Source organism: Bubalus bubalis, chromosome 3 (assembly GCF_019923935.1).
Source record: "Bubalus bubalis isolate 160015118507 breed Murrah chromosome 3, NDDB_SH_1, whole genome shotgun sequence".
Classification (NCBI taxonomy): Eukaryota; Metazoa; Chordata; class Mammalia; order Artiodactyla; family Bovidae; genus Bubalus; species Bubalus bubalis.
Window position 1 is genome coordinate 37,852,853 of NC_059159.1, and position 26,014 is coordinate 37,878,866.

The 26,014-nt window shown below is 46.3% G+C and overlaps 2 protein-coding genes across 3 annotated transcripts; one reads left to right on the forward strand and one right to left on the reverse strand.

Moving 5' to 3' along the window:
• Positions 1-1,284: 1,284 nt before the first annotated feature.
• Positions 1,285-6,922, reverse strand: MED31 (mediator complex subunit 31). The gene is made up of 4 exons (XM_006060010.3): positions 6,787-6,922; positions 5,867-5,944; positions 5,302-5,398; positions 1,285-1,661 (listed from the first exon to the last, which is right to left on the reverse strand). The coding sequence occupies exons 1-4, from the start codon at positions 6,812-6,814 to the stop codon at positions 1,469-1,471; spliced, it is 396 nt and encodes a 131-aa protein (XP_006060072.1). The 5' UTR covers positions 6,815-6,922; the 3' UTR covers positions 1,285-1,468.
• A 163-nt stretch (positions 6,923-7,085) lies between these two features.
• C3H17orf100 (chromosome 3 C17orf100 homolog) lies at positions 7,086-17,169 on the forward strand. Of its 2 annotated transcripts, XM_025280792.2 has the most exons (4): positions 7,086-7,978; positions 10,008-10,166; positions 15,904-16,063; positions 16,698-17,169. In XM_025280792.2, the coding sequence occupies exon 1, from the start codon at positions 7,266-7,268 to the stop codon at positions 7,662-7,664; it is 399 nt and encodes a 132-aa protein (XP_025136577.1). In that variant the 5' UTR covers positions 7,086-7,265; the 3' UTR covers positions 7,665-7,978; positions 10,008-10,166; positions 15,904-16,063; positions 16,698-17,169. The 2 variants fall into 2 exon arrangements, with proteins under 2 accessions (XP_025136577.1, XP_025136578.1); XM_025280793.2 differs by lacking the exons at positions 15,904-16,063; positions 16,698-17,169 and adding an exon at positions 14,201-15,855.
• The last annotated feature ends 8,845 nt before the right edge of the window (positions 17,170-26,014 follow it).

Consider the following 26,014-nt stretch of genomic DNA (forward strand, 5'->3'; position numbering starts at 1 on the left):
TCAGTATATATCTAAACAATAGGGCACTATTAAAATGCTCATGAACCCTCAAGTTTGCTTTAATATAAGAGTATTTTGGGGCTTCTCCATTGGCTTAGCGGTAAAGAATCTGCCTGCAATGCAGGGGATGTTATGGGTCCTATCCCTGGGATGGGAAGATCCGCTGGAGGAGGAAATGGCAACCCACTCCAGTATTCCTGCCTGGAAAATTCCATGGACAGAGGAGCCTGGCAGGCTACAGTCCATGGGGTCGCAAAGAGCCAGACGCGACTTAGTAACTAAACAACAACAAGGGTACTTTTAAGCTACCGTAGATAAAATAAGTCTTTAGGAGTGGCAGTAGTAGCACAAAGGTATTAGTGGAGATGACAAATACCTAAAAGACCCTAACAGGCCAGTAGACAGCTTCCAATTTGAGTTAGGATCTTTTACCTTAAATTCCATGAATTTACAAAGAATCATCATTCCTAAAACACCTTTGGCTTTACAGTGTAGAACTTAACCTAACCACTGAAGCAAAGTCCAGCGCCATCTACTCCAGCCTCTGCCTAATGCTGGCAGTGTTGTTACAGCTCTCTGGATGTGCTTTGCTGGGATGAGGTGGGTGGCCGAGAGATCAGAGACTATACAACCTAGTGGTGGGAAGGACTCCAGTCTGTGAGTCAGTCTCACTGATTATGACTAACTGTAACCCTAGGCAAGTTATTTAACCTGTCTAAACCTGTTTCCTCCTTTATGAACATGGATCATTCTGAGGATAAAATGATAATGCAGCTAAGCCTTGGGCCTGGGTTTGTGGTATCTGCTAAATAAATGTCAGCTTTCTCAAATGAGTACAAGTATCTGAGGCTCCTCACCTTTGTTCTAGTCCAAGGTCAAGAGTCCAATTAGTAGTTAACTACCAGTTTTCTCCCTGCCGTTACTAGGTCAGTGACATACCAATGATTCTTCCTTAAAGCTCTCTTGCAAACAACCCGTGACACAGGTATGTCTCCAGCCTGTAGAATTTAAGAATCTTAATGCTGTTCCTGGTGTCTGATGTCAAGAGGTCACTGACTATCACTCGGCAGAGGACGGGTCGGGTAGCTGATGTAAGGGACCGCAAGGCTCCAGGAGACAGACCTGTCCCAGGCCCCACTGTACATGAGGAGCAGGGTTTGGCTTGGTGGCCCTCCCCTTACCTCATGCCCCACTGCCTTAAATAGGTCTGCAGCACCTAACATTTCTGTTCTTCAGACATTTCTGTGTTAAATACTAATAAAAGCTTACAAATCCACAGAGAAATCAAAGTAAAACAATTCTGGTTTAACAGAAATAATCTAGTAACAATAAGAGTTCAATTAAATAAGCACACTAACAGTTCTGGCTGCTACCATAATAAAGGTACTTAGGAACAGTCTTTTTTTTTGTCTTCACTGTACAAAAGCAATATATACATGTCTTAGGAGCCTGGTGGGGACCCAGCCTTTTATTTTCCTGCTGTGTTGTTCTGCTGTTGCTGCTCCGCCAGGGCTTGCTGAAGGCGCATCCGCTTCCGGGAATAGTGCTGCCAGTGCAGAATCTGCTGCTCATCAATAAACTTCGCACACTGAGCATTCACCAGCTCCTTGCGGAAGTGTTCATACTGGAGCAGTTCTAACATGTGTAAACACTGAGGGTACCTGGGGTTAAGTTTATAAGTTAATGATTGACATAATAATACCACGCTCTAGTTAACTCACTTAAACAAGCTTTTGCAGTCTATCATTTCTGTAACATTAACTTGGTATACTTTGGTGATACATTTTTTTTTCCTGCTTATACAGAAAAGCTAATCATCAAAAGTCAGCAAAATTTTCAAATGTGAGAAAACGTAAGCTTAGAAAAATTAAATAATTTACCTAAGACCACACAGTAACTGGTAAACAGTAACTGTCAACTGGTAACACAATAACTGGTCAACATCTGGGGGCAAATCACACTATTCTCTTGTGGTGATTTCCAAGGTAAGGAACAGGAACACTTTATTTTCATAATTATGTGTTTAATACCTATTGGTTTTCATAAACTATGATAAGACAGCTTTTAAAATTGAGTCAACTTCAGAAGAAACTATGCACAGATATTGTATCCCTGTTTTCCACAGGGATATAACAATTCTGAAATTATGTACATATACTCTGACTTTGAGCAAATACACTGTAAACAGAAAGCCAAACTTCTGGCTCTCAGAAAAGCAGTTTCAGATAAGGAAGGGGGAAGGCTAGAATGAATCCTGTTATTAAGTTGGAATTGAAAACATCAGGATGAACTCATGGCTTTATACACACACACAGATATAGAAATAGATACACACAGACACATTTCTAGCTTTATGTGTTGAGAGAGCCTAGAATCAATGACACTCCAGGACCAATGAGCACACCAGATCATGGGTTTTAAATAGTATTATCCAGGGTTGGTTGGAGACATGGCTAATGCTACAGCTAACAGGAAAGTACAAGATGAGCCTGGACTATTACATAGTGGCAGAAAGAAAAATACTTAAAAAATATAGGGATTTGTTGAAAGTACACAGGAGCCAATTTGAAGGGGCTCCCATTGGCTATATCTGGGATCACTAGTTCAAGAAGATACATAATTATAACCCACAAGATAAAGAATCCAGGAGTCCATACTGATGTAACTTTATAAAATGAATAAATTAGGAACAAGGAAATATTCTGTCCTTACAACTGAATTTCAACTAACAAAATGAATAAAGAATTATGGAATTAGAAAATCACCACAGAAAAAGCTTTCAAGCAAGTATTTTCCATAGATTGCCAAAGTTAGGTAAAAGACTGAAATATGAAACACGATACTTACATAGTCTCAAAGCATTGCCTCACAAGATAGGTATTAAATACAAAGCGAAAAACAAGTAACTTGATACACAGAAAACTAGCAGCCACCAGCTGAACCAGGTCATCAAAAGTCTGGGATGGAGCCTGAGCTCTGCATTCAATGCTGCTGGTCTGAGGACCACAGCAGGGCCCAACACCATGTCTCCTTATTGAACATTTGCTTCCTATACTCCAGAGATCCATAGTTGCTTCTAATTCTCAGCAGCTAAGCCTGGAAAGCCCTACTCACACCTACTCTAGCTATTTCCTTCTCATGAGGATGTTCTATCAACAAAGACCTAGGTTTGAAACCAGCTCTGCCCATTCTCCAGCTGCGTGTCCTTGAATAGGGTACCTAACCCTTCTTAAGGATTAGTTTCTTCCTCCGTAAAATAAATTAATGTGATAACCAAGAGGACTGTCTTCAAGTAACAAATGCTACTTCTCAATAACTGGAACTTAGACATACAGTGATCATTTATAAGACTTGGAGAAGACCATGCTCAAAATAAGGGACTATAAATATTTTAATAGGCTACAATTATAGCATCAACCAACAAGATGAAACAGAGGAGATACAAAAGCAAAGTTTGCATTTAGATTTTTTTTTTTTAAACAAATTAGAAATAAATGGAGAACTCTACTAACATCACTGATGAAAATGAGAACTGAAGGATTTTAGCTGACATAAAGCTCCCAGCAAATCAACACTGTGAATCCTTGAATGTAAGAGAGAAATTACAGCTGCAGGTTGTGGCTATTAGTGAAATTGTGGAGGAAATTGTCTAGAAGAGGTAGCTGCTCCTCTGCTCTAGCCAGTGACTGACCTGGGAGAACAAATACCTGGGGTTACCATATCTTCCAGAATTTTAAAGAGAAGCTAGAAATCTGAATCAAAATATGAAACTCTCCAATCTTTAAATGTTGGCAACTAGTAAACAAAAACCTTGTGCAGAAATGAAATGGGGGTTAATTTGCAGCCTCTCTTAAATTTAAATATCTGAATGGTTATTCTTCAAGAAGGCATAGATTGGTTCTGGATTAATTCAGGGACAAAACTCAGAACATGAGTTAAAGTTACATAGAGGTGTATCATGTTATAGGACTTCCCTCGTGGCTCAGACGGTAAAGCATCTGGTCTACAATGTGGGAGACCCGGGTTCGAGCTCTGGGTTGGGAAGATCCCCTGGAGAAGAAAATGGCAATCCACTCCAGTACTATTGCCTGGAAAATCCCATGAACAGAGGAGCCTGGTTGGCTACAATCTATGGGGTCGCAAAGAGTCGGACACGATAATACAAGGAGGAACTTTATGGAATCTAGCTAACAATGGAATTGGCTGCCCCTGAATGGAGTAGTATGTGTTCACTGGAAACCTCCAGCCTCTCAGCAGTGTTGTGGGTAAAATTGAACCTGACGGTGTCTAGGGCTCAGTGTCCAACACTGAGTCTCTAAGTCTATGATACATACATATAACATGTTGCAATCTAGTAAAAAAAAAAATCTTTTCTCTGGATTATTAAATGAATAACTGGTTCTTTTATAAAGGGCTAGTAAGGTGGCAAGGGTCCCACAGGCAAAAGGAGGATGTGGACTTCATAAATCAGCTGTTATTAGACAGAGAAAAGTGGCTTGGCCAAAGTACAAGTCTGAAACATTCTCCTCTCAAACTTGTTTGTTTAGGGGAAAAAAAAGACTAGACATTTCAACACTGCTTTTTGACTACCTATTGAAGACAAAGCAGAGGTGGGAGTTCAAGGCTTATTTTTTACCATTAAAAAGAAATGTTTGTGATTATAATATGCTCCTTGCATTTCAGTAAGCCTTAAAACGAGAGTATCTATTGCACAACCTGAATGATAAATTCATGTATTTATTATGTAAGATATATAAAATAAGAAAGCAGCTATTAAGACTCGGGTAAGGTTACCTTCTTCAGAAACCCTTGCTTACAAGTAAGTACCCCTTTCTATGTTCTTTCATTTTCAGGCTATGGCTGTCATTGCATATATAGACTGCGGGTTCCTTGAGGTCAGAAACTCAGTGAGATGCAGGGAGTGGTACAAGATAAGGTCAGAGAAGTCAGGGACAGATCACATAGGACTAAGAGACTAGATTTTCTTCTGCATGCAATGGGAAGCGACCAAAGGGTTCTAATGGAATGTAATTTCTATTTTTAAGAAACCAAGTTGGCTTCTGTGTAGAAAATGGTTCTTCTTTGTTTGGCAGGGCAGGGAGAAAGGAGGAATACCAATAAGTAGATACTGCAGTTAAGTTAGAGATGAGTGTGTGTCATATTAAAAGGGAGGCAACTGAAAGGAGAGCAGAGATTCAACAGGTATTTTTTCCAATGTGAAAGTAAGAAGTCTATTAAATATCAGTGCTTTGGGGTATAAGAAAGTACACACACATTTAGGACTATAAAAATTAAACTTACTTTAGATACTTGGCATATTCTGGTTCTTTCCAGTAAAGCAAGTACTTAAGATAATTAACAAAAGCTTTATCTTTGAAGTAACCTCTTTGGGCAAGAACTGAAAGGCATAAAAAAAAAAACAATACATCTGTAGAGCACACCAGTCCTTGGACTACTGATTTGTGACTCACATAATCGTAAAGAATTTACTTACATAACATTCCCACCACCAACACACACTGAATTCAAAACAGAAGTCCCAGTTTGCTCAATTATATATACCAGTATAAGGGCAACAGTCATTCCATTCCATTGAGAATGTATAAAACTAGATACCAAAGTCATCCCTCAGAATCCACAGGGAGTTGGTTCTAAGAGACCCCGCAGACAGAGAATCCACAGGTGCTCCAATCCCTTGTACAAAGCAACACAGTGCCGCGACAGTATTGTCACGCTCAGGATGGGCAGAGTCCACCAACTGAGGCTGCATCCAAGGATACAAAGGGCCGACAGTACTATGAATTTTGACTCTTCTATCAGAAATCATAACTAGCTACTCAATTCAATGAGGTGCTCAACAACTTACAGTTAAGGTAATTTGGGTTGGCTAAACACTGTACAAATTCCAACTCCAACTGAAACCGCAGTCGATTTCCAGCATCATCTAGGACAGAAGATAGCAAAATCGTCCAAATAAATATCACTGTATATAATACTGATTTGTAGACAGAAAACAGCAGTACAGACACCTGACTAATGCTGAGTTACATAAGGAAGAGCATGCAAAGGTTTTCCTAAACTGGGTATGGGAGGAGAAAAACCTTCCTTAGAAGTCTAAGGAAAGCAAAGCCCTAATTTTAATTAAAAAAAAAAAAAGGTTTCTCTAAAGTTAAATTATCAAAGAAAACAAGATCATACATGGAGCAGAACATTAATCACTCATGAGCCCCTATGTTGGGACTTCACAGTGATCATTAGGATAAGCTGCAGCAATGTGCCTTGCCTTATTTTGATAATGCGTTACAAGCTGTTAAGTGATCAAGCTTAGCAAAAAACAAAGTAAATGCTAAATCCATCAAGAGACGTTCAGAATGCAAGATGAAAGAGACCCTGGTGAGTATGCAAGATCAAGAAACGCGTGCTTAGGTGAGACCCGTCCGTGGCACAGTAATACAAGAGTTCGCTGACGATATTTTAAACTTAGGCAAGCTCAGCTGAGATGCAAAAATACAACTCGAGGAAGCGGTTTATGATCCAAAATCTCTCCTTTAGTCTTGCCGGAAGCCGGTGGGGCCAGTGTTTGAATAACTAACGGGGAGAAAGGATCGGCCAACAAAACAAACTCTGAAAAGGCCAAATTACCTTCACCCTTCCAGACGCTAAAAAAGCCCTGGTCCCTCCCGCTCCGATCACTCACTCTGCCGGGAGTTGGGCCTGGATTCTCAAAAAATCCCGGCCCGGGACAGTTTCTATTTGACAAAACGCGAGGCTCAGAGCGCTACTCACCTGTCTCCATAGCGACGGCCGCGGCCATCACCAGCAGACAATCTTAAGTCCCCAGCAACCCCACACAGCCAGGATCGGAGAAACGGGGAAGGTCCGGAAGTCGCGGCGTTCCCTTCCTGCCGCGGGGCGGTGTGGGATGCGGGGGCGGGCACAGCTTCGCAAGGGGGCGGATGGCTCAGCCCATCCAGGGCCCGCCCCGCCCCAACCCCGCCTCCACCTGGACAGGCTCTTGACAGGCTAGGGGGCGGTGCGGGGGCAGCCGGTGCTCTCGAGGGGACTAACCCAGGGTTCCCAAGAAATCTTAGGCCTCCCCGCCCCAAGATCACGGTGCCTCCACGTGGGTCGCGGGACCCTCGACCACCGCTCTGCCTGCATCACAATGGCGTGTGACGTCGCTCCTCACCGTATAAAATAATCCTTCGGGGATCTTGGGGCTGTGGGGCCTCCAAAGGTCAGCTTGGCCCTGTTACCCCCATAAGATGGCCTCACCTCTTCGGGGAAAGCCCTCTCCGGCCCGGGCGGAATCCATCCGCTCCGAGGAGAAGGCGACGGTCAGCGTGGAGACCTCGTCCCACCGCGTGGAGACCTCGTCCCACCGCGTGGAGACATCCTACCGTCACGTGCGAACATCTTCCCGGCAGATGGAGACCACCCATCGCAGCAGCGAGGGGCCCTCCGTCTCCCCCTCTGGGAAGCGACTCCCTCGAGTCCTCGAGGTGTCCTCCCAGCACGTGGAAACCGCCTCGCAGCTCACAGAGACGGCTTCCCGCCACGTCAGGGCCTCGTCCCTGCGTGTGGAGACGTCTGTGCACCGCGTGGAGAGCCCGCCGAGGCGGGAGAAGCCGGCCGCCCGCCAAAACGTCCAAAAGGCCCGATGAAATGCTGCCTTCCTTGGGGCCACAAGAGGGCCATGGCCCTTGGCCAGGGCAGAATCGCCTCCAGTTCGCAGCCTGCCTGCTGCCAGGTGGACCGATCATCTTTGGTTTCCTGGAAACAGTCCACAAATCAATTTAAGAAAGAGCCAAGCTGCGGTTTCAGGACTTAGCCAACATTCATTGACCCTCCTGCACCTTGGACCAAAGGCAAGCCTTTGACCCAGTGAACCATTTTAATTTGAAGCCAGCATAAAAAGTTTTTAGGCTGTAGATACTGTATGTTAAGCTGATGGAAAAGAGACTGTTTGAGCCTCCAGGTGAGTTTTGAATTTGGGGCCCCTTAAATGACCTTGGCTGCTTCAAACCTGGAGAAGGAAATGGCAACCCACTCCAGTATTCTTGCCTGGAGAAGTCCATGGACAGAGGAGCCTGGCAGGCTACAATCCATGGGGTCACAGAGAGCTGGACACAACTCAGTGACTCACTCACTCACTGAATGACCTTGGCTGCTTCAAACTTAGGAACAAGGAGCAAACAAATCATAACCAGTGGAATTATATGCCTGCTATAAACCTGAGGTGCAAGCAACAGACTTTCCTTAATTAATTAGTTGGCCTCTGTTTATGTTTCAATATATTTCTCTTTATGCCAAGTCCTTGTGCCTGGTAGCCATACACACAGGTTTTAATAGAGGTCACATGTAGTTCAAAGTGAAAAGTGAAGGTCAACGTCAACAATCAAGAATAATCTTGGAAAGGAAACCTGACCTGTGATTTGAGGAGGTGCAGGGGAGGAATATTTATTGAGCACCTACTCTGTGCCGGGCATGCATTTGGGCTATAGCAGTGAACAAAGTAAACAGGGTCCTAGCCCTCCGGGAGCTTACACTCTAGTGAAAAGGCAGACAACAGATGACAAACCAAGAGTTTTCTATTGTGATGAGCACTATGAAGGAAACAAACAGGTGATGTGATAGAGAATATGCTGACCAGTACCTAGTTTTTCTAAGTTAACCTGGTTAGCAACAACTGAAGGCAGGTCAGGGCTACCCGCCTAGATCAGTGAATCTTAATAGATTAGTAGGTAGAGCCATTCAAGGTGGCCTTGGCTGGGAATGAAGGGACATCCCTGCTTTCAACAATATGTGCTATTTATCCCATTTAGCATGATGTAAAGACCTGGATTCTGTGGGACCTCATTGGGAGATAGAGTACTTGCTATTGGCAGGCACCGTGATTCATTACTCACATTAATTCATTTAATTACAGGGGAGTGCACTGGAATAGGACTCAGGCCAGGGGAATGTCATAAAACCCCAGAGGCACCCCTGATGCTTCTGCTTCATCAAACTTCTGCTATAGACTAATACTTTGGGATTTTAGTGTTTGGTGAGCTTACTCACTCTTTTTAATGTGACAGACCATGTGCATTAGATACACACTCTTAATCGGTGTTTTTAAATGAGCAAAGTGGTTGCTTTTCTTTAACTGTTCTTTATTAATGTTTTCATTACAAAAGTGATAACGTGCTTAATGTAACAAGTGAAATAATTCAAGATGTGTAAAGAACCTGTCATCATTGCTTTCCATTTTCTCCCTCTGGAAATAATTCGTGTCAGTAACTTGGTGTATACCCTTCCAGACCTTTCTGCAATAAATGCTCCTGATCTCCTTATTAGTCGTACCTGGAAAACTGGTAGGAAGGTTACTGTGAAGAAGCCAAGAACTTGATTTCTAGATGATTGACTCTCTTGGAATCTAATCCCTTTGTTTTACTTAGTAAGGAGACTGAGGCACAGAGTGAGAGCACCTTGCCAGTCACATGGCACTTGGCCTACCTGCAGCAGCACTGCCTCCACTGGACAGTGGAGAACAGCAAAGATTTTACACTGGAAACTCATTCATTTAGTTGTTAGTGGCCTGTCCACATTACCCATTAAAGATACCAGGAGAAAGGGCTAATTAAATGGTTCTTTAGTGTGTCTTTGATGAGATTCTTTACCAGTCCCAGGGCCACGTTATCCATTAGGCATGGCAGGCTGTAATCCTAGGACCTGCAAAAAACTGAAGCTTCAAAAATCCATTGGCTTCAAAATACAAGTAGAAGAAAATAGAAAAATTGAAATTAATAAGGGTCAATGGGCACATCATGTAATGTATGTGATATGATATGGATCAGGACCTCCAAAGATAAGAGTATCTAAGATCCAGGCTTAAAATGGCTCTGCCAAGGTAGCTCCACACTGATATCTGGGCTCCGATGAGATGACAGGGTAGGGCCTCTCTCCAATGTTAAGACTGATAAGACTTTGATTCCTGTATTTTCTCTTTTATCTCCCCTGACCAGACTGACCTTACCACTGACTGAGAAACTAGACCTCCGATAAGTGAATTCATCCCTTTGGGCCTCACTGCCCCCACTGAAAATGAGATGTTTGGACCAATCTTTGAATATGTGATTCCCAAAGTGAGGAATGCAGACACTGCTGCAAGATGATTTTAGGAGGTATGAAAACATTTTTTATTTTGATAATTAAATATTTTTTTTCAGTGTTTTTCTTTTTTTCAGTCACTAAGTCGTGTCTAACTCTTTGCAACCCCATGGACTGCAGCACGCCAGGCTTCCTTGTCCTTCACTGTCTCCCAGAGCTTGCTCAAACTCCATTGACTCAGTGATGCTATCTAATCATCTCATCCTCTGTCGCTCCCTCTCCCCCTGCTCTCAGTCTTTCCCAATATCAGGGTCTTTTCCAATGAGTTGGCTCTTTGCATCAGGTGGTCAAAATATTGGAGCTTCAGCTTCAGCATCAGTCCTTCCAATGAATATTTAGGATTGATTTCCTTTAGGATTGACTGGTTTGATCTCCTTGCTGTCCAAGGGACTCTCAAGAGTCTTCTCCAACACCACAGTTCAAAAGCATCAATTCTTTTGGCGCTCAGCCTTGTTTATGGTCCAACTCTCACATCCATACACGACTACTGGAAAGGCCACCCGGACCTTTGTCGGCAAAGTGATGTTTCTGCTTTTTAATGCTCTGTCTAGGTTTGTCATAGCTTTTCTTCCAAACAGCAAGTGTCTTTTAATTTTGTGGCTGCAGTCGCCGTCCACAGTGATTTTGGAGCCCAACAAAATAAAATCTGTCACTGTTTCTACTCTTTTCCCCATCCATTTGCCATGAAGTGATAGGACCAGATGCCATGATCTTCATTTTTTGCATGTTGAATTTTAACAGTGAATTATATATAATATAAATATAAATGTATTATATACATATATAATTATATATATGTATATAACTAACATTCATACTTGTTATTTCACCAATATTTTACTTTAGCTATAGTGGGCATTTTTAAATGCTTAAATGAATTGATTTAAAGAAAAAATAGATTCCATAAACAGTTGGCCTTCAGTGTGGCCAGAAATTTGAAAGTGATATGGAACACACTATTTAGTGTTTGGGAAATGAGGCACTGATTTAGTTCCCTAAGTAATTGGTTTTTTAGATGCATGAGAAAACCTGGGACTGTGAGGTCTATTTATTGTAATCAGCATTTTTCTTACTCATGAAATAAAAAGTAGAAAATACAGAATATATCAGAGCGTTCACACATAGTAAAGGTAAGGATTGCTTTGTGACATTTTTCTGTATTGTCACAGTGTGCTAAGCTTCCTCAGTCGTGTCCGACTCTTTGCAACCCTATGGACTCTGTCCATGGGATTCTCCAGGCAAGAATACTGGAGTGGGTTGCCAATTCCTCCTTCAGGGGATCTTCCCAACCCAGGGATCGAACCCAGATTTCTTAACATCTCCTGCATTGGCAGGAGCGTTCTTTACCACTAGCACTGCCTGGGAAGCCCTGTCACAGTGTAAAATATGTTAATATTGGGAGTCACTATCCAGAAAGCTGAAAAAAGAAAACGCATCCTCTGAGTCCATGACAGTGTCTAAGTTTGTGCCATGACAGACCGTGGACAGCAGAGGTCAGACAATCCCCACACCACACGGCAGCAAAGGCTGATTCTTAGCTAAGCAGAAATCTCATGGGCATGCCAGGCAGCAGAGAGGCCTGAGGCCAGGCCTGAGGTGACAGAAAATCACAGTTGTTAACAGACAATCTAGCTTGTTTGCCTGCGGCAGTGACCACTTCTGAGAGGGACCAGAGCGCCAGGAGCTCCCTGGCCCTCCCCGGGAGCACTCCAGGCGGCACTTCCGCAGCCACTTCCCAACCTCCACCCGCAAGCTGGATTCTCCTGTCTGAACTTTTCCCAACACCCTGGGGCTGCTTCCATGTCTGGTGCTTCTCGGTCTCAGGCCCCGTGATTGAGGATTACGCCCAGCCACGTTCATCTTGAAAGTCAAAGCATCTTCGTGTAACTCGCCCACACTGATTTAATTCGAGTTACACGTTCCATTCCAAAAGGAGCCTTGAGAGTGCAGACCAGCACGGTGAGCACTCCCTCTCCCCTAGGCACTGTCCAGAGCACCCCTGTATCCTTCACACCAGCATGAGGGGGATCAGAACACGGGAGCACAGAGACGTTAAGGCACCTACCTCAAGTGACCAGCCAAGAAGAAGAGGGGCTGAGACCCAAGCTGACTCCAGAGCTTGTGCTCTTTAACTACTAGCTTCTGCTGACATGAGAGGCTAGAGAGCCTGAGAGCCTTCCCATGTCTCTCTATTTTTTTTAATTTCTTTTTTTTTCCAAGTCTCTTTCTGCTAGTCCCAGTGTCACATCCGGCAGCCTCTTCGGTCCACATCCTCTCTGATCCCCCTGTAGCATTTGACCTCCTGTAACATCCCCTCCTTGAAATTTTCTCCGCCATTAGTTTCCATGGAGGAGAAAATCCTGCTTGTCCTCAAAGCCCTGCTCCATTTCCACCCCCACCAAGGAGCCTGGTCTTCCACCCAACCCTGAGCCCGCTTCCCGAATCTTCTCACTCCCCATTGCTGCTCCCTCTGTTTATAGCACCCATGTGATTGCTCTTTAAATTACTCCTCGTTGTTTACTCCTGGCTCTCCCATGAGACTGAAAGCACATCAAGGGCAGGGACTATCACAAAGCCTCTTTGTGCCCAGTAACCATGCCCGGGCCTAATGAACAAGGTTTGGTTTGTCTGGACACAGGCATGGTCACTGAACGTTCTTAGCCCCCCTGTAAGGCAAGGGCATCCCCTGGCAGTAAGCAGGGAAAGCACAGGGGGTGTAGCTTCTCCCGAGCACAATTAAGGACATATTTGCAAAGCCAGACGGGCTTTGAATAAAGACAGAATTGTTCAATGACACATGCTCACTCATACTACATGGTCTTTTTTCCCTTCTTTTTATTCACCCACGATTTACTGAATTCCTGTTCAGTGCCAGCTTCTGAGATGGTCGCCAGGAGCTAGGGGAAGAGGAAAACTGGATGATTCAAGTCCAGAAGCACATCTGTGCCTACTGTTGGGGTAGGCCAGGAAAGGTGACCCCATGAGCCCTCCTTCCCTTTGCCTTCTGTTATAAATTACCTTCACCTCATGATGCTTCAGCTGGGAGTCCAGACTGCAACTGGCTTAAACAGATTGCTGTGCTTGAAAATAGCAAGACACTTCAGAGCCTGCAAAATCAAACTTTATCCCTTTTCTTAAATAAGGATGCAACTCCATAGTGTCAGTTCAGGCTTGACTTCTTGGGGTATGACCTTGGAGTGACTCAGCGGGCATTACCCAGATTCTCTGGGGCCACCCAAGTGAGCTGGCCAGGTGGGCAACCTCAGCTGAGACTGTCTCCCCACCAGTCTGAGGTCTGTGGATCAGGCTTCATGGTTGGAGAGCTCCAGACAGGGAGCGGCAGGGCAGGTCCCTTGGGAAGACAGGAGTGTGTGAGGAGCCAAGGACCACTGTTCCCCACAAGCAAGGGTGGGACCGCCCAAACATCCAGATGGTGGGATCACGTATGTATTATTTTTTATGTACTGATAGTTTTATTTTCTGTTTATTTGCACATACACAGTCTTCATATTCTCTATTTGTGTAAATATTTATAGCAGCCTTCCTATAGCGTGTTGGACAGAATGGAGAACACTGCACTCGTCATCCTTTTATGTACAAGCCTGTTATTTTTCTGTTGAATTGTTTCCTCGCAACCCACTCCCAGGAGTTTAATTACCGCAGGCAAGGGGATGAACATTTTAATAGCTCGAGAGCCGTATTGCCTAATTCCTTCCCTAGAAGACTGTGCTAATTTGCAGGGCCCCTGACAGTGTGTTTAAGCTGGCTTTACCACAGCCTCAGAGCATGAGATGTTATTTCCCTAATGAGTGCTAATTTAGTAGGTGTGGAGTAGCACATTCAGCTACTTTAACATGCATTTCCCTGAGTACATCGAGGATGAGCATGTTGTAGGTACAGGTCCCTTCTTTCGATGGCCTTCCTGCATTGCAGGCCCTGTGTGTCTGTCTCTCTCTGCCTCTCACTGCGTGTCGGCCTCTCTCTTTCTAAGCCTGTCTCCATCTTTCCACCTCTGAATCCTGTTTTTCTCTGGTTTCTAACTGGGCAGACACGTGGCTGATCCGTGACGGTCCTGGACGAGCCCTGACAAGCTGCCGGCTGGACCCAGACACTGGGCCCTCCCCAGTGAATTCAGACAAGGTTCTTCCTTCCAGCGGGGGCTCCTCTAGGCTGACCTCCCAGGAAATGGCTGGGAATGGCCAGGCTGTCCCTCCTCAGTGAGCCCCTCTAATGATGCATTCCAGGCTCTCCATCCTCGGGACAACGCGCCAAATAGACCTGCATGTCCTGGCAGTTGGGAATGTGGGGTCTGACAGAGCCAGTGAGCGGGGTCCCAAAGTCAAGATAGGGACCCCCAGCAGAGGGGCCCATAGAGGCCAATGGCTCCAGCGAGCCCTTTGCCCAAAGTGGCAGAAAGAGCTCGCTTCTCAGGCAGAAAACCCCCTTGGCCCCAGGTAGATGGAGAGCACCCAGCACTCCATAGTGTGGCAGGGATGGGGGGCTGGCACACTGCTCCACTTCCAATGGTCTTGAAGGTTCTTGGGCACTTGGGAAGATTCCAGAAAGACTTCAGAAAAGCAGCTGACCTCAAGGGGAGCTCTGCACACGCACTCGGTGAACCCCCAGGCTTGGCGAGTTGCTGACTCCAGGCACCAGATCTGCCTGCCGCCACTTGTCACTGAAGGCAGACGGGCCTTGGGGGGTCTGGGCCTCTGCAGTCACCTCTCAGACTCCGTGGATGGTTCTAGAACATTAGAGTCAGAGAGATTGTTAAAAGCCAGACAGGAACTCTAACATCAAGTGTTCTGCCCTTTCATTTAATGTTTTCAACATAACTCAGCTCTTTCTAAAACCATTATTATATAACAAATGCATGAAAAAAGTCAAAGTGTTAGTTGCTCACTTGCGTCTGACTCTTTGTGACCCCATGGACTGTAGCCCACCAGGATTCTCTGTCCATGGAATTCTCCAGGCAAGAATACTGGAGTATATAGCCATTCCCTTCTCCAGGGAATCGTCCTAACCCAGGGATCGAACCCGTGTCTCCGTGATTGCAGGCAGATTCTTTACCGACTGAGCCACCAAGGAAGGCCATAAAAATGCATGCCCACTCTTAAATATTTGGAAAATACAGAAAACAACAAAGAAGGGAATACAATACCATAGATTCACCAAAGATCATTTTAATTATAGGTAAAAATAATATTTTTATTATCACCAAGATCATACAGTATATATTATACAATTTTGTATGTATTTTATTCACTTTAAATTATACATTATAAGCATTTTCAACATAGTGAAATATTCTTCATAAACACTTTTAATTCTTACATACAAGTTTTGAGTGAGACACACAAATAAATACTGAGTTAGCCAAAAAGTTAATTTGTTTGGGGTTTACTATGGAAAACCCTGGATGAACTTTTTGGCTAACCCAATACTTACTGTTATCCCAGTGTTTGTCATCTATGTTTTTTGTTTTTCAAGGATGTAAAAACACACCGGGGTGGCGGGGAAACACTGAGGTAAAAATCTTTTCAATATAAATTTTTGTCCACAATTTGAATTTTCCCTTAGATTATTCATACACATAGGGTATAAACGTTTTTAGTCTTTCGACTTTGCTTTCCAGAAAGGTTGAGCTAATAACACATATTTGTCTCACCACATACAACTACATGAAGAAATATCACTTTAAAAACATTTACTGATCCGAAAGGCAATGAGTCTATCTCTTCCTTTTAATAGGTAATTTGAGACTCGGTGAGGAAAAGAGACACGCCTGCGGTCATCCCAGGAATGTGTTATCTCATGCCATCCTCTCAACAACCTACAGTATCAGGGAGCTAAAGCACGTGGATGGGATAACCTGCTCAGACTCTCACTCAGCTCATGAGACATGGAGCCTGTGAGTTTAATCCCACATAGTCGGGAACCGCGGGCCCTTCACCTCGGTTCTATGGCTGCTTCTTGTTCCCAGACATGATGCTGAAAGGTGGTTTGGGGCCAAGACCTGAAAGAACTAGGAGTTTGGATGGATTTACCCTATAGACAGAGGGGCACCACCATTAACGGGTCTTAAACCTCAAGACTGTGTTTTACAAAGATATTTCTAGTGGACTGGCTGGGGGAGGCTGGAGGCAGGGAGGCTGGTGGGGGAGACGCGGGGCACGATAACGTGGACGACAGAGGCCTGCGTGGACCCATGTGAGCGTGTGCTTGTGGGTTACGGGCCGTGGGCAGTCGGGAGCATGAGGGGTCTGGGGAGGCCTCCTGCCATGCCCTTTTCACTGGGCAAGGGCCATTTTTATCTGCTACACGTCAGGCAGAACCTGTGCCAACTGCCCAAGACTGCACCTCAAATCTAGCAAATAAGAGAGAGGACGGTGTGGATTACGTTATATTTAAAACAAGCCCACACAATGCCTGTAATTTTTCATTCTGGCTCCGTAATTATAGCCCAAGACCGGTCAGATCATAGTTATCCCCACACCGACCCGCTGTTGAGACACATTGAATTAAAGGCTTTGCTGCTCTTTCAGATTCTATTTTGGACGCCAAGCACTGGCAGGTAACTGGCCTTTCACGAGACCCGTCTCAGTGGAGCCCCTCCCAGAGCAGCCTGCACGAAGGCCAGGTCAGCACTGGGCCCTTGAGAAGACCCCTGATGCTGTGATGCTCTGCCCAGCCTGAGCCTTGGCCTGGAGCCAGGGCCTGGAAAGCTTTGGAGGCACCATCCTTGGAGCAGGCCTGCTTCCCACGGTCAGGCCCATCTTGGAGCTTCTGCACTCCGAAAGATTCCTGCCCCAGACCTTGACCAGGGCCCCAGGGTCAGATAGGCCAAGCCCTGGCCGTCGGGCACAGTTGTCACAGATAGGCTGGCATTGCCCAAAGGGGCCTGGTTTAGAAAAGAGGAGAGAAAAAGCACAAAGAGCACAAGCCAGCCAGGCTCACACAGGCAGCCCCTGTGACTAACCCACTCTGGGATCCACCAAAGAACACCACCTCTCAGCCCCTGGTAGAGCAAGAGTGGGCTTGTCCCTGCCCACAGACCTGGAGCCCCACTGCCCTTCCTCCCCGTGCCCCCCACCCCCACACACAGGCCTGCCCCCAGGTTACCCTGGCAGGGAGATCAGCTAGCTCCCACTTTACATAAACTGCATGTCTGGGCTCTGTCGGAGGCCCTTCACTTGTATCATCCCATTTACTCATGTCACCCCTGCCAAGTAGGTGTGACTAGTGTTATCGCAATCTCCAGTTTAGACTTGAGGACGTGGAGCTGAGAGGTCAAGCGTGGGGCTTCAGGCCATTAGTTCATGTGTGAAGGAGTGGGAACCGGAGTCCAGTGGTCAAACTTCTCCCCAGATCTCATGGCTCGTCCACAGGCGGCTGGCCTGAAACCACCAGGCTTGTACCCAGCTGCTGGGTGGTGGTCTCACACTGCCCCTCCCCCCCCCACCCGCCGGCAACTCGCTTAGCACTTGGGCCCAAAACAGTCCAGTCCCAGTACCTGAGCATAACTCTCCTGCTACACACAGTTCCTCGCCTCAGCCAGCTCCCTGCTCCGACCCTTGCTCTCACGTCCCGCTATAGAATGGAAAGTTCCTTCCTCTGGCCTTTGATGCATCTTGCACATGCTTCTGCACTTCTGTTTTTACATCTAGGACATTATTGTCACTATTCACATGACTCTCCTACCAGACTTCTCAAAGGGAAGGGCCTGTGTCCTGTCTCCCAGTTACTATTTTGATACCTGGGACATTGTGGCTGCCTACTCTTTGTTGTAAGAAAAAAGGAGAGTCTGAAAAACTATTCATCCTTCAAAACTATGGCTAGTTCGTTCAGTTCAGTTCAGTCGCTCAGTTGTATCCAACTCTTTGCGACCTCATGAACCACAGCGCGCCAGGCCTCCCTGTCCATCACCAACTCCTGGAGTCCACCCAAACCCATGTCCATCAAGTCAGTGATGCTATCCAACCATCTCATCCTCTGTCGTCCCCTTCTCCTCCTGCCCTCAATCTTTCCCAGCATCAGGGTCTTTTCAAATAAGTCAGCTCTTCACATTAGGTGGCCAAAGTATTGGAGTTTCAGCTTCAACATCAGTCCTTCCAATGAACACCCAGGACTGATCTCCTTTAGGATGAACTGGTTGGATCTCCTTGCAGTCCAAGGGACTCTCAAGAGTCTTCTCCAACACCACAGTTCAAAAGCATCAATTCTTCAGCGCTCAGCTTTCTTTATTGTCCACCTCTCACATATATACATGACTATTGGAAAAACCATAGCCTTGACTAGACGGACTGAAAGATGAACTCCCCAGGTCGGTAGGTGCCCAATATGCTACTGGAGATCAGTGGAGAAATAACTCCAGAAAGAATGAAGGGATGGAGCCAAAGCGAAAACAACACCCAGTTGTGAATGGGACTGGTGATGGAAAGCAGGGTTCGATGCTGTAAAGAGCAATATTGCACAGGAACCTGGAATGTCAAGTCCATGAATCAAGGCAAATTAGAAATGGTCAAACAGGAGATGACAAGAGTGAACTATGGCTAGATGGGACCTAAATTAACTTAAAAGCTTTTGCATAGCAAAGGAAACCATAAACGAAAAGAAAAGACAATCCTCAGAATGGAAAAAAATATTTGCAAAAGAAGCAGCTGAAAAGGGATTCATCTCCAAAATATACAAACAGCTCATGCAGCTCAGTACCAAGTAAACAAAGAACCCAATCAAAATATGGTCTTCAAAAAATGGCAGAAGACCTAAATAGACATATCTCCCAAGAAGACATACAGATGGCCAACAAACACATGAAGAGATGCTCAACATCACTAATTATTAAGAGAAATGCAGATCAAAACTGTAGTGAGTTATCACCTCACACCAGTCAGAATGACCACCGTCAAAAAAATCTACAAATAATAAATGCTGGAGAGGGTGTGCAGAAAAGGGAATCCTCCTACTCTGTTGGCAGGAATGTAAATTGGTGCAGTCACTATGGAGAACAGCATGGAGGTTCCCTAAAAGACTAAAAATAGAACTGCCATATTATTCCACTCCTGGGCATGTACCCCAAGAAAACTGTAATTCAAAAAGATACATGCTCCCCAATGTTCATTGCAACACTATTTACAATAGCCAGTACATGGAAGCAACCTGCATGTCCATCAACAGAGGAACGGATAAAGACAATGTGGTACATATATACAATGGAATATTACTCAACCAGAAAGAGGAACGGAACTGTGCCATTTGCAGATATGTGGATGGACCTAGAGACTGTCATACACAATGAAGTCAGAAGGTGAAAAACAAATACCATCTATTAACACATATGTGTGGAATCTGAAAAAAGTGGTATAGAGGAACATACTTGAAAAGCAGAAATAGAGACACAGATGAAGAACAAATGGGCAGCTACCAAGAAGGGAAGGGGGTGGTGGATGGCATAAATTGGGAGATTGGGATTGACATATTTACCCCACTATGTATACTATAGATAACTAATGAACACCTACTGTACAGCCTAGGGAACTCCACTCAGTGCTCTGTGGTGACCTAAATGGGAGAGGAGAAAATGGGAGAAAAGAGGGGATATGTTTATAGGTATAGCTAATCCACTTTGCTATACAATAGAAAGCAACACAGCATTGTAAAGCAACTATCCTCCAAGAAAAATAGTCAAATAATTAAAAAAAAAAAACAAAAAAAAACTATGCCTAGGGATAGATCCTGGGAAGCCTTCCCTGATTCTGGCCGAACCTGTCTGCTCCAGTACAACCAGGAGGAGGATTGTTTACCTGGGTATACCTTAGGGGGCCGGGAGAGAACCCCAGTCTTCCCTGTGACCCCATCTCTCAGCGCAGAGCATGCATCTCGTGGGGGTCAGTAAACGTAGGACTGAATTGCTCTTTGCTTCAGAGACCCAGATCAATGGCACCGTGACCCGAACCAGCCAGCTGCCCAAGTCACCAGGCTGAAACCACCGAGAGCTGGCACGCCAAGGATGTTTGCTTAGGAGGGGAACACAGAAATAAAACCTGACTTTAAAAAAGAAACATGCCCCATAGGTATTCTATTTATACGAAAATCAGCTGTGATTTTAGTAACTGCCCTCCCACCTCACCTCTCCAAGGTGTGCCCTGCCTTCCCACAGGGCGCCTCTACACCCCACACACCCAGTAATCATGGCCTTATCTGCCCCGTCCCCTCCTCTGTTTGCTCTCTGGGGTTTCCCTCGATTGCAGGGTGAGAGTTTCCAGACGCCCCAGGGGCCTGTCCCCTCCCTGGCCCCAGACTCCCTCTCTCCCTCCCTGACCTGCCCTCGTCAGGGCCCACGGCCCGTGGGGTGGCAGAGGGGCAGGGCAGGGAGTCGGCTCCTTAACTGAGCCAGAGCAGGGCAGATCCAGGGCTCCTGGCTCCAGAAGCCAGGCCCTGCTCCTCCCAAGTCTCTGTTGAGCCACAGGACCCTATTCCCTAGTTCAGACCAAACTCAAGGTCTGCATGGCACGGTAATGGGAATGGGGCTTTGGGATCAGGCTTGGGGTTCTCTGGCTCCTCCTGGGCTGCTGGCATCTAGCCAGCTCACCTACCTCCCACCCTCCCCCAGCCTCAGACCCCTCCCTGGCCAAACGGAGCCACACCTGCTGCACCAGTCGCTGAGGGCCACGCGACGAGGCACGGAAAGCACAGGGCTGGCCATTCTAGCACCGGAGCCGTGTGTGAAACCTGGCAGGGTGAGAAATTGCAACTGGAGAGCAGCCACTCCATGCTTCCTGTGCGCTCATCAAGAATCAAGCTCCAGGCACTTCCCTGGTGATCCAGTGGTTAAGACTCTGCACTCCCAATGCAGGGGCATGGATTCGACCCCTGGTCAGTGAACTAAGATCCATCATGCCGCATGGTGCGGCCTAAGAAAAGAGTGAAAAATAACACATAATCTTTTTTAAAGGTTGTCTTTATAAAAGAAGAGAGAGAGAATCAAGCCCAGGGCACCCCCGCCCTGGTTCTGTGAGCCTCTTCCTCTAGTCTCACCCTCCCCTCCTCCATCAGCTCCCTCATCCCAGAGTCCCACTGGGCCCTTAGGGAGCACCCCACTCTCCAGCAAGGTTCCTGCTCCTCACGGAGGGCCAACTGGGTGAGGGCTACCAGGGGGCCCTCAGTATCATGGCAGGTCCCTCCTGCTTCCAGCCAGACCTGGGCAAGCCTGAGGCAGGGGGCTGGGGCTGAGGCTCACCATCCTGGGAAGCTTCTGAGCCTCCCTCACAGCTCAGCACCCAGGCAGGCACCCAACAACCCACAGCTGCGGTTTCCAGAGAGCCAGGCCTCCCACCGCAGGGACAGTAAGCTGAGAAGCACTGGAGCTATAAATGTGAAGTGGTGAGCCACAGGACACTGCCGCAGCCCCACAGCGACCAGGAGCCGGCCTCTCCCCTTCTCCCTGCCTCCCTGCCTCCCTGCTAGCTCCAGGGCCCCCCGCCAAGCCTCTGAGACCGCCCAGACCTGCCCACCGGCTCGGCTCCGGACTCCGGACTCCGAGATTTGCTGCCGCACCCCCACCTCGGGAGGCCCCAGGTCTGGCTGGGGGCAGGGCAGGCAGGACAGCACGCAGCACTTTGTACTGTCAGGGCCTCTGGTCTGGCCCCCCGAACATCATCTTATTTCATGTTGACTTACACAAGAGGAGAGAAAGAGAGAGAGAAGAGTGTGTGTGTGTGTTCAGTCACATCCAACTCAGGGACCCGATGGACCATAGCCCACCAGACTCCTCAGTCCATGGGATTCTCCAGGCAAGAATACTGGAGTGGGTTGCCATGCCCCCCTCCAGGGGATGTTCCCAACCCAGGGATCGAACCCTCGTCTCCTGCATTGCAGGCCTATTCTTTATTGCTGAGCCACCAGGGAAGCCCCACACAAGAGAAGAGGGGACCATAATCTGTTGGAGCTTACTGCTTCTAAAGGTCTTCCTCCAGCCGGGGTGGTACCCAGTCACAGCTTCAGATCCATCTGGAGGCCACCTTGACCTTGGGGACCTGAGGCTCCTGTGGTCCTGACGGGCATCCTCCTAGCCCCTGTCAGAAAGGAGACTCCAAGAGCAGCATCGATGGCTGACGATATAAGAGCACCCTCTTCACCAAGTGCCCGCTTCCCCGTGTGCCCCGCCCAGAGCTCTCAGACCAAGGGAGGGCCATTGTTCCACAGGCAAGAGACCACACCCAGGGGGGAGGTCCAGAGCTCCGCTGTGCCTTGGGTCTCCCCGCTACCCCCACACTTCAGGCCTGGCTGGGAGTGCAGTGCGAGGTGGAGAGCAGGGGCCCACCTCTTGGAAAACAGAGAAAGGGAAGGAAGGCCCCTCTTTCTCTCCTCGCAGACAGAGCCTGCCAAGGACAGGCCAACACCCCAACACCCCTGCTCTGCTGGACAGTCTGTCCACTAGCACAGGCCCCTCCTGTCAGGCTGACCAGGAAAGGTAAGGTCACCTGCCCCACACGAGAGCTCAGAGACGAGCCCTTGGGTCTCTGGGGAGGCCGCACGCAGTAGGACTGTCCTGAGCCACTCTCTTCAATGTCCCTGAGCTGGTCCCCTTTCAGGAAGGAGGACAGAGATTGACGCCTAGGAAGTGCCACTATCCAAGGTGGAGGCCCCGCCAGGAGCCTGTGAAGAAGCTCTCTGGTCTGGGTGATGGGGAAAATGGGCAGCAAGGGGCCTCCAGATATAACTACGGGCCCAAGGGTCACTGACAAAGGAAATCACCAGGCCTGGTTCCCGGCTAACAGCCTGTCCTCCCTTCCTGTGAGCCAAGGAGTTTAGCTTCCTAAGTATACAAATAGAGAAAAACAGCCTGGGCAAATGTTTAGTGCAAAAAGCATTTAGTATTTCTTATTTGTAAGCATTTCTTATTTATTTCTCTCACACCTTGAGGCGTGTGGGATCTTAATTCCCCAATCAGGGATCAAACCCCGTATACCCTGCAGTGGGAGCCTGGAGTCTTAACCACTGGACTGCCAGGGAAGTCCCTGGTTTATAACAAATTTTAAAACTTTACAGGGGGACAAAAAGTTGTAATGTGTGGGAAAATACCATTTTGTTATGTAAGATGGATCAACATCGTAAAGATGGCATTTCTCGTCTAACCTGATATATCAAGGTGTGATTCATTTATTCATCTAATATGTGCGGAGTCATTACTATGTACTCGGTATGTTCTAGGCATAGGGGAACATAGGAATGAACAAAACAAAAATTCTTGCCTTTGTGCGGCTTACATTTTTAAAGATGGGAGAGAGAGAGAGACAAAGAGCTGGAGAAGTAAATTATATAGTATATTAACTGAGAAATGCAAGAGAGAAAAATCAAGGACAGTATAGAGAGCATGGGGTGGCTGGGGAGTTATAATTTAAAATAGGCCGAGTAATAGTGACATTTGAGCAGAGATTTGGGTGGGGGGCACTGCTGTCGGATGAGTTGCCTTTTTTGTCGTGGTGCACAGACTCTAGTTGTGGCGCTAAGGCTTAGTTGCTTCCTGGCATGTGGCATCTTAGTTCCCTCACCAGGGATCAAACCCATGTCCCCTGCATGGCAAGGTGGATTCTTAACCGCTGGACCACCAGGGAAGTCCCTTGAGCAGACATTTAAAGAAAGGGATGAGGCAGGCGCGCACTTGGCGTGCTCTAGGAGCAGCAAGGAGGCCTGTGTAGCTAGATCAGAGCGTGTCAGTGGTTCTCAGATGTTGGGGATGCCTGGAGGCATTTTTCATAGACACAACTTGGGGTGGGAGGTGTGGGGTTGCTGCTGGCGTCCGGTTAATAGATGCCAGGTTGCTGTTAAACACCCTGCAGGGCACAGACAGCTTCCTACAACAAAGATTTGTGTAGGAATCCCAGTCATGCTGAGGTCAAGAAACCCTGAAGAGTGAGACGAAGTTGGAGAAGAGAGAGCCAGAGAGGTAACTGCGAACCCGGGTTTTGTTTTGTTTTGTTTGAGCTAGAAAAGCTGATTCAGAAATTCTTATGGAAAAATATGTGAGAATAGCTGGAGGGGGGCAGGAAGTGGGAAGGATTAAAAAGAAGAATTTTTTTTTACCAGATTATAACATACACTATAAATATTTTGGGGCCTCCCTGGTAGTTCAGCTTGTAAAGAATCCACTTGCAATGCAGGAGACCCCGGTTTGATTCCTGGGTTGGGAAGATCCGCTGGAGAAGGGATAGGCTACCCTCTCCAGTATCCTTGCCTGGAGAATCCCCATGGACAGAGGAGCCTGGCGGGCTTCAGTCCATGGGGTCACAAAGAGTCAGATGCAACTAAGCACAGCACATAAATACTTTTATGACAAATGACTAACTTCCTTAATATATAAAGAGGTCCTATACGTGAATAAGAAAAGACCTTTTAAAAAAAAAAAAAAAAAACTCTTAGAAAATAAGAAAAAGGGAGTTTACCAAAAAAAGAAGAAAAAGGATACACAAATGGATAATAAATATGTGAAAAAATAATGTGTTACTTGCAATTTAAATAAATAGGAGTGAAAGTCATGAGAGTGTTTTGCAACTATCAGAGTAGCAATGATTGAGAAATTTGATTACTTAGGATATGTGAGAATATGGGTTCTTGCACAGTTCTTGAAAATATAAATTGACAGACCCTTTCTGGAAAGCAAGTTGGCAATATGTGTCCCAGATTTTTTTTTTTTCTTTTTTCTGCAGCTTGTGGGATCTTACTTCCCCAACCACGGATGAAACCCTGGCCTTTGGCAGTGAAAGCAGAGAGTCCTGATCGCTAGACCACCAGGAATTCCCCTCTGTTCCAGATTTAAAGACATATACCTTTTCATCCAGCATGCCATTCTCAAAAAGTATTCTACTTACATATGTTTACAAAGGTTTAACTACAGCCATGTTTACTACAGTCTTAGCAAAAGATTGGAAATGACCCAAACGCCCATCAACTGGGGTCTTGTTTATTATACAATATACACCTGCCAATGTTTGATCCCTGGGTTGGAAAGATCCCCTGGAGTAGGAAATGGCAATCCACTCCAGTATTCTTGCCTGGAAAATCCCATGGACAGAAGAGCCTGATGGGCTACAGTCCATGGGGTAGCAAAGAGTCGGACACGACTTAGCAACTAAACACACACACACACTTACAATGGAATACTATGCAGCTTTTAAAAAGACTGAGGCTTACTCCTAGGCACACAGCCAAGAGAAGTGAAAACACATGTCCGCAAAAAGATTTGTGCAGAGAATTTTATAACAGCTTTATTCAGATAGTCTTCACTTGGAGCAACACTCATGTCCATCAGAGAAAAATAAACCAATCGTGGCATAGTCATACAGCAAGAAACTACTTGGCACAACAAAGAAAGGAAGGAATGCTACACACAACGGGAATGAATTTCTAAAGTGGTGTAGCACAAGACAAATCAGACACCAGAGTGTGTACTGTATGATTCCACCGATGTGAATTTCAACAGGCAAAACCAACCCATGGTGATAGAAATACCAGCGATTGCCTCAGGAAGGTGGGATTCCTAGAAGGGGCGAGAGAAACTTCAGGGCATTCGGAAATGGAAATACAGTACTGCTTACATGTTGTATACAGTGTGTACAATCCCTGAATCGTACACTTCAGATCTGTGCGATTCACATCTCATTTTACCTCACTTTGAAAACAAAACCGGGAATCCCCTGGTGGTCTAGTGGTTAGGACTCCATGCTTTCTCTGCCAGGGTTCTGGATTCGATCCCTGGTCAGGGAACTGGGATTCCACAAGCTGCAAGGAATGGCCAAACGATAATAATTTTAAAAAATAAAAGCAAAATTAACTATTGATTGAGGGAGGGGGAGTCTAACTT

What these genes read in the sequence shown, in the direction of transcription:
- MED31 (XM_006060010.3), bottom strand. Translation starts at nt 6,814, where the DNA reads ATGGCCGCGGCCGTCGCTATGGAGACAG. An exon ending in GGCCGTCGCTATGGAGACAG is followed by an intron (nt 5,945 to 6,786) that starts GTGAGTAGCGCT and finishes CTTCTGTCCTAG; the next exon opens with ATGATGCTGGAAATCGACTG. An exon ending in GAATATGCCAAGTATCTAAA is followed by an intron (nt 1,662 to 5,301) that starts GTAAGTTTAATT and finishes ACTTAACCCCAG; the next exon opens with GTACCCTCAGTGTTTACACA.
- C3H17orf100 (XM_025280792.2), top strand. Translation starts at nt 7,266, where the DNA reads ATGGCCTCACCTCTTCGGGGAAAGCCCTCTCCGGCCCGGGCGGAATCC.